The following is an 8,490-nucleotide window of genomic DNA, read 5'->3' as shown; positions in this document are numbered from 1 at the left end:
GATTGGAAACGAATAACTTAAAAAAAATGTTTTTAACTGCACTGTGTCTCAGGCGAACATTGTTATTTTTTGCAACTATCATTCATCTCTCCCTCACCCCAAGGTAACATGCATCGTTCTTTCTCCTATTTTAACTTCTGACGTCATACGGTAGCATTCATTTAATTTTATGGCCCCAGCAGGCGACTTCACCTCCCGCCTCCCTCGCTAAGGCATCCACTCCACGCTCTCGTGGCTTTCCCGGCGGCTGGGAAGTCACGTGCCTCCAGGTAGAGCTTTAAGCGCCCACTCCTGTTCTCTCCTTTGTTTACGTCATTTCTTCTTCTACTTCAAACTACGTAAGAAAAGGGGAGGAGAAGCTCTGCCTGGCTCTCCGGGGTCCTTAGGGGGAAGCATGGAGACTACAAAGTCTGCCTGTGCCGTCGGTTGAGCAGGCAATCTCTGTAGTCAGCTGGCCCACAATGCTTCGGCGTGCGCGAGGGCGTTCTGGGTCTAACGTCTCTGAGGCAAAGGAGAGCGGGACGCCGCGCTTGTCAATGGCGGCATCGGGGAAGGTGACTACTTTCCGCCTGCCGGTCCTTCCAACCATTGGAGAGATTATTAAGCTGTTTAAACTAAAAGCTGCGAAGCAACTGTCTCAGAACTTTCTGTTGGATCTGCGCCTGACAGGTTAGCCGTCCGCGGTACCTCTCGTGCCCTGAGTGTTGCGGGGTTCATCTTTGGAGGGCGATGGCTGTCTTTTTATTGTCCTGATGTTCCACCAGCATTTTTTCTTCCAACTTGGGGCTCTCTAGATACGCTGGAATACCATTTCCATCATCCCTGTACTGGACGGGGATGATGGGAGTTGTAGTCCAACCAGTTGGGAGGCACCAGGTTGGGGAAGACTGACACACCGGTTCTATTGCCCCCTTTTATCTCAGTTATTAGCTGTTTTTCAGTTGACAAACTGGCAGTAAGTGTAAGGTGGAAATAGCGAATTAGATGCTTTAGAAAACGTGCATTGAATCACACAGTTCACTACAGAATATGGGTTTATCTACCCTCCCGTTTCTTTTCTTTTTTCTTTGGATTAAATTGTGTTGACTGCAAAGTGAAAGTACGACCATTGCATGATTTCTACTTGCAAAGTGATGCTCTTTTTCACTTGCTCATTTCTCCTCTCTAATACATTTTCTGGTATTGATTTTCCCTCCAGATTTCAAATATGAAATAAAGTTGGGCCTTTGCCTATGCTGCTTCTTCATATCCATCTTAACTTTTTTCTTGCTGAATATGAATATTGAAAGAGTCCCCCTAGAAGTAGTTATCTGTGTTTTATTTTACTATTACAGTTTATCTGAACTAATAATCCACTTGATTGTCTCACGTAAGCAGCAAAACGAAGGACACTGTTAATATGAAAAATAAAACTGCAAACTATGGGAGGGTGTACATGCTTTTAACTTATCAGTGTTGTACACGAAAGAACTAACTAACTTTTGGAGTAGTGAGACCATGTATGCCTTTGTACTGTAATATTATTATAGTAAACTTATATTCTGAAGACTAAGTAAATGTAAACTATCGTGATTTGCACTAACTCTGCTGCACATTAAATTGTCCAGTTTATTTTTGATTTAATGATACAGTTATGAATGACTATTTTGAAGTGACAGCATTGTTTACTCTAAGTGCTCTGTGTCTTGCTAAACCAAAACTCTGTCACTGTGCTCTTTTTTGCAGATAAGATAGTAAGAACTGCTGGCAATCTAAAAGATGCATATGTATGTGAAGTAGGCCCTGGGCCAGGAGGAATCAGTAGATCCATCTTAAATTCTGGTATTACCGAATTGTTATTAATTGAGAAAGATTCTCGTTTTATTCCAGGACTTCAGGTATCCAAATACTTTCCAAAATGCTGCTGTTTTACAGGTTAAATTGTATTTTAATAACTAGTTATACTAGCATTTTCAGATTTTTTTTCAGAAGTTAATTTCTTTATGTTCAACAGGTTTAGCAGGTCCTTACTGCTAAAACCTATTTAGATCCTTGCTGTTATACAAAATATGGAGGCCTTATCAGTTCACATTTTGCTGTGATCTGCCTTTTTATTGGGAGAGATGTTGACTTGTCGACATTATTTACTCACTGGGTGGCCACTGTCCACTGTTACTATTAAAAAGGTGCCTGTTATATATTTATAATTATTTTAAGACTACTAAAACATATGATTCATTCTTACTGAGTTAGATTTCTCCCTAAATTCCAAGTCATTGATTTACTATATCAGAATGGATTTCTCTGAATACTGTATGCTTTGAATAGGCCTCAGATAAACTTTTAGCTCATAAGTGTCTCAGTATCATCAGGCCTCAACCAAGAAAAACTTATTTTTCTCCTAAGCCTGAAGAATAGTGGAGGTTATCCCAGACTGAGCAATGAACTGGTTTGGTCAAATTAAAATAGGTGCTCATTTTGAGCATGTTTCCGGCTCTCCTTTTTAAAAACAAACATACAGGCACCTCAGAGCCCCTCTGCCTTTGGACTTTCATGTGAGCAGCTTGAGATACTCATTGCTTTTTATTTGCCTTTGCGTCATCAAAACCCCTTAAATGAGCCAAGGCAAATAGATTAATGACAGTCTTCTACATGGAGAAGTACAGTAGAAAGTTGTTTTGTTTTCAGTATGAGATAATGCATATTCTTTTGACTTCTTTTCCAAATAAAGAATTTTAATTTTTAGTCAAGAGATTGAAAACAGAGAACAGGTTCACAGGTTCTTTTTTATCTGACTTCTATGCTCATGTGTGGGTACATCCATTTTTTTTCCCCAAGGATGCCAGGACAGAGTTGTGCACCAATTGCGCCTATTCCTGGATCGTGAGCTCTGCTCACAGTCACTCATGCCCTGGTCACCTCCTGAATGGATTACTGTAATGTGCTCTACATGGGGCTGCTTTGCACCGGAAGCTTCAACTGGTGCAAAGTGTGGTGGCATAGATAGTTAAGCTGCCCCTGGAAGGGCACATGTTACACTTCTTCTCCATGAGCTACATTGGTTACTAGTTTGTTTCCAGGTCCAATTCAGGGTGCTGGATTTGACCTTTAAAGCCCCATGTGGCATGGGACCAGGTTACCTGAGGTACTACCTCTCCCCAGTTACATCTATCCATCCCATCAGGTAGAGGCATGTTGCAGGTCCCATCTGCTAAGGAGTTCCATCTGACGGGGTCTAGGAGACAAACATTTTCTGCTGTGGCACCCGCCCTTTGGAACATCATACCCCCCCACCTGAAGTGAGGTTGGCCCCGACCTGAAAATCCCTTAAAACGTGGCTTTTTCAGCAAGCCTGGGGATCCCCTGCCAGCAGGGAGGCCGTGCATTGGCTCATCATGTATAATATTCTGATGTGTTCCCTTTCATCACCTTGCTTTTTATTTATATTTAATTGTTTTGAATGGCTTTTGTATAATGTTTTAATTGTTGATTTTATTGTATGCTGCCCAGAGTCACTTTGTGTGAGATGAGCGGCCATATAAATTTGACAGACAGACAGAGATTAGAAAGCAACCCTGTTTATATATAAGCATCATTGTCTCTGATTTGGATATCATGGCAGATCTGAAAAGCATCAAATCTGCTAAGTCATCCTGCTAAACATTAACTCTTATTTTCCAAAAATTTATGTAGCAAATTACAAATACAGAAAAAATGAAAGGAAGAAATTACATAATAGGAAAGGCGGCAGTTAGTATGTGGCATGCTCCTGGAGCCCGGATCATGGTTCAGAAATTGGTGATGTCTGAAGTAAATTATAAAGCAAGGTTTTGGGAGAGGGAGAAACAGACTACTGATCCCTGAAATAGAGAAAAATTAATCTAGAAAAAGCAACATTCACTCAGAATGTGATTTGTGGAAATCCGCCCCCCCCCCTGAAGTGAGCCTTCTCCAAATAATGTTCTCCAGAGGGATTAGGCAAAATACCATCCAGAATAGTCAATTCTTATACGCAGTTGAACTAATTCCTAATTTCTATTACATAAAAATCTACATGGGATTGCTTGTGTAATTCAGTTGATGGAACATTGCAATTCAATCATTTTATTGGTTTCTGCATCCTTACTGTCCCTCAAGTCACCTCCCATATTGCTTCAAAATTTCTCTGATTCTTTGGAGTAAATGGAATTTGTTTGGAGGTGTTAATCAGTGAGGGGAATTGCTTAAAATTGCCTTCCATATGATAAACAGGCTTAAAATTGATAGAAATATGTTTGCATTTAGAATCGCTAAAGTCACAATTTTGTTTCAGTTTTTTTTATAGGAAACAAATAATGGTTTTAAACTTCAAATTTTAACATTGTTGCCTTTGTGTTTTTGCATTTAGTTAGTTTTATTTTTAGCACATTTGGTGATGTTTGATGCAGATATTTATTAGTTAGAGGGAATCTCAAATGTACAGATTCTTGCATTACAGATGCTCAAAAATGCAGGTTTTTCAAATGACTAAATACCTAAATCTCTTTTTAACCACTTTTTTCTTTTTTCAAAAATCTCAGATGCTCTCTGAAGCAGCTCCAGGAAAAGTTCGTATTGTTAATGAGGATATTTTAACATATACATTCAGTGAACCTTTTCCAAAACATCTTTCAAAGAACTGGGAAGATGGTCAGTATGCTAGAAATACAATCATTTAGAATACTTCTTAAAGTGAATTTACTACATGAGATTGCTAGTGATATAATAATAGGACTAAAAGTTAATTTGTATGTAACCTGTAATAATCCATGTGATACAGGTAGTCCTCACTTAACAACCATTTGTTTAGTGACTATTTGAAGTTACAACAGTGCTGAACAAAGGGTCTTACAACTGGTTCTCGCATTTACAACCATTGCAGCACCGCCACAATCATGTGATTGCGATCCAGGCGCCTAGCAATCAGCTCACACTTTCGATGGTTGCAGTGTCCTGAAGTCACTTGATCACCATTTGTGACTTTCCCAGCTGGCTTCTGGCAAGCAAAATCACTGGGGAACTGTGTGATTCACTTAATGACTGCGTGATTTGCTTAACAGCTGCAGTGACTCACTTAATGACCACTGCCAAAAAGGTCATAAAATCAGGTGCGACTCGCTTAACAACCGCCCCACTTAACAATGTATTTTCCAGTCCCTGTTGTGGTCGTTAAGTAAGGACTACCTGTAGATATATTTTTCCTCTGAACAATTAATGTCTGTGGTCTTAAGATTCATTCTTGGGGTAGTAGCAGCTAGAATTGTAGGTTGCAGTAGGGATGGAAATCTCAAGTTTGCTATTAACTTTTGTCTAAACAAATTAATAATTTATTTAGCCCTTAGAAATGGTAAATAGAGGCACCTTACTTGAGAGATGCCAGAAACTCATCACAGTGTGCTTGCATATGAGTTTGCGGAATTCATTGCAAAAGATTTTCAAGTGGTTTCAAGATTTTCAACTAGCCCCATTTTATCTTCTTGAAATGTATGCTTTTTTACTTGTACTTAAACAGCACATTAGCAAAACATGGATTTAACAAGAAATGAAAATATTTAAAAAGAACACATGAATGAATGTTAGGGAAAAAATCACTTTAGGAATATAAATATATGTGAAATTAAGGACACAAAATGTAAAACCTCCATATTCAATATCACTGTCCAAAAAATATTTGTATAGACCGAGGTAATCTATTAGAAATTACATTGTTTAATACATATACAGGTAGTCTCCAGTTTAAGAACAAGCTCCATTCCCAAGGTCTATCCTTAAGTTGAAATTGCATGTCAGCCGGAACAGTATTACAGTGGTACCTCGGGTTACTAACTTAATTCGTTCCATGACTCTGGTTGCAGCCCTAATTGGTCGCAACCCGAAGCAAATTTCCCCATAAGGTTCAATGTAATTACCGTTAATCCATTCTGGCGTGGAGGACAGGGAGGTGGCTATTGTTTGGAGGGAGAGTCCCCCTCCCTACGACCACGTGTCAGGGGCGGAAAATGGCCGCGGACCATGTCACGGGAGGGAAAATGGCCGTGTATCCTGTTCATACCCTGAGGCGGAGTTTGCAAACCGAGGCAAAATTTTGCGGCCGGAGCTGGTCGTAACCCAAAAAGTTCGTTAACAGAAGCGTTCGTAACCCGAGGTTCCAATTATACATTGTATAATACTGTATAAGTAGTATTTTGCAATGAACTTGAACCATTGTGTATTTAACTCAAATCATTGTGTATTTAACTCAAATTTTACTACAATTTAGGCTCCGTTGTTAACTATGGGTCATCCTTAACCGGGCTTTCTTAACCTGGGGTCTACCTATAAAAATGAAATCCAACAGTCTTTAACTGAAGGATTCTTTAAGATTCTTTTTGCTGTTCATTAATTTTTCAGGAAGTACCGTTTTCTGTACAGTTGTCAGATACAGTTGAAAATTGAAATTTTAATGTACATCAGTGAAAGGCTAGTGACTGCTGTTATCAAGCTAATAACTTCTAAAGTTTCACCCCAAGTATTGTGTGGATCACAAATCTGGGAAATGGGTATCACTAGCAGCTTAAATAGTATTCAGAATCATATTTTGAAATTGACTCTCGGGTGCTCGAGTGACATATCTGCTTGTTTTCTGAGACTAGAATCTAATGCCAATTTATAGGTCTAGGACATTTATCAACAAGTCTTCAGTTACTTGCTAAAATTCAAAGATATGCCTGAATATTGCCTTCATAAGATACTGTATGCCTACAAGAGCAATTAACTCTGAATTCCTGTCAAAGCTTTCTTTAGTATCAGTGTATTATGCTATTGGTGCAGAAATTTTGCACATATGGATAGGATAAATGCCAGACATAAGATCAAAACTTGGATCCAGGATATTTTTTCCAATGTTAGTTTTCCCACCTTAGGACAACAAAAATTGCACTCTGGTTTAAGTTCCTAAATTTTCAAATAGGTTTTGAGTTCTATTTGAAGGAAGCAGACAGATTCAGTTTGAGGAGAGAACTAATGTTGGCAAAGTTTCAGTTAATGCCTTGGCAGGAAAATGACAGGGGTCCCCTATGAGCAAAATCTCTGTCCTTGCAAATCAAGCAGCACAGAAGTTCTCCTTCACTATCTATTTTACTGCCCCTTATCCCAAGATATCAAGGATAAGTATGTTGAAGATCTCATTCAATCATAGCCATGATGGTCAGACTTGCAAAAGGACCAAAGTTACGTCTTTTAAATAGATATAAAGTTTGTTAGGAGAGTCTCTATCTTCCTGCTTGTGTTATCTTTGCAACAGAAAAGGAGCATTAAAACTGGTATGTATTAACTGTTCTATTCTGGAGACAGAAAAATGGCAGACACAGTTTCAACCATTATTGTAGGTTTATGGTAGTTTAATATCATGCACAAGCTTGTTTAATTTTAGGATAATTTAGTAATTTTAAAAACCTTGTCATCTTATATTGGAATATGTAGCATAAGTGGTATATCAAAGTTTTAATAGAATTCCATATATGCGGTGGCCTATTCGTCCTTTTATTCTGATTGTGGCTTATGGTCAAGCAAATACATTTGTCTTTGGACTTTTGTCTTGTATAGATCCTCCAGACATACATATTATTGGAAACCTCCCTTTCAGTGTTTCAACCCCATTAATAATCAAGTGGCTTGAGAATATATCTAATCGAGATGGGCCTTTTAGTTATGGTAGGACCCAGATGACTCTGACCTTTCAGAAAGAAGTTGCAGAGGTAAGTTTGTTTCTTGAATCATTATACAATTATTTAACAAAAAACATCAGTAATTTGTAAATTAAGGATTCTCAAATTAAGTTTAATTGGTTCTTATATTTTTGGTCCATTTGTGTAACGGGGAAGCAATAATATATTTGCTAGCTTAGAGAATGGATCATTACTTCTCCACTATATATGTAGAGAATCTGTGTGTTTTAAGAGACTGTTTTGTAATCAACTGTGTGTAGCAGCAGGATTGATTCCCTTCCACCTGCAAGTCCTATATATCCCCACTTTTCGCCAGGAATGGTAGAGGACTCCTCCAGGACAGTGGGGTATGCATGTGACAACGGCATACCCCACTGGAAATGCAGAAACTGGAACTAATTCTATGGTTACAATATGTTGGGGGCTCCTAATCTAGAGGTTATCCCCAATTATAGGTAACTGAAGGGGGAACAAATGACAAAACATGTGTCATGATACTAATCATGTAATTAATGTACTTGTTTCCAATATTGGGATGAAAGTGCAAAAAGTTGGAGTTTGCGTTGTAACATCATGACATGAATTTCATCATTTCATCATTACGTTTGTACTGGATATCAGCATGACATAAATTTTAATTATGCATCAGTAGGCAGTCAGTAATAGCAACATTTCAGTGGTGATTCTGTTTTAACACTGTGGGAAGTTTCTGTGAATTGTATGTATAGCAATGGTCAGATGACCGTTTGACATCAGTTGGTTTACACACCTTTCACATGCCACACAA

The 8,490-nt window shown here is 38.6% G+C and overlaps 1 protein-coding gene across 1 annotated transcript in view; it reads left to right on the top strand.

Annotated features, from left to right (window-relative positions):
* Positions 1–482: 482 nt before the first annotated feature.
* Positions 483–8,490, top strand: part of TFB1M (transcription factor B1, mitochondrial) — a 28,335-nt gene continuing 20,327 nt past the window's right edge. Inside the window, exons 1-4 of the mRNA XM_007440671.4 lie at positions 483–669; positions 1,726–1,877; positions 4,539–4,647; positions 7,582–7,733. Coding sequence (XP_007440733.3) covers positions 537–669; positions 1,726–1,877; positions 4,539–4,647; positions 7,582–7,733 — 546 coding nt within the window. The 5' untranslated portion in view covers positions 483–536. The remainder of the gene's footprint in view (positions 670–1,725; positions 1,878–4,538; positions 4,648–7,581; positions 7,734–8,490) is intronic.

Source organism: Python bivittatus, unplaced genomic scaffold (genome assembly GCF_059951505.1).
Source record: "Python bivittatus isolate LINGU-HERP-01145 unplaced genomic scaffold, Pbiv_v1 ctg000020_np1212, whole genome shotgun sequence".
NCBI lineage: Eukaryota > Metazoa > Chordata > Lepidosauria > Squamata > Pythonidae > Python > Python bivittatus.
This window is presented reverse-complemented; position numbering and strand designations above follow the sequence as displayed.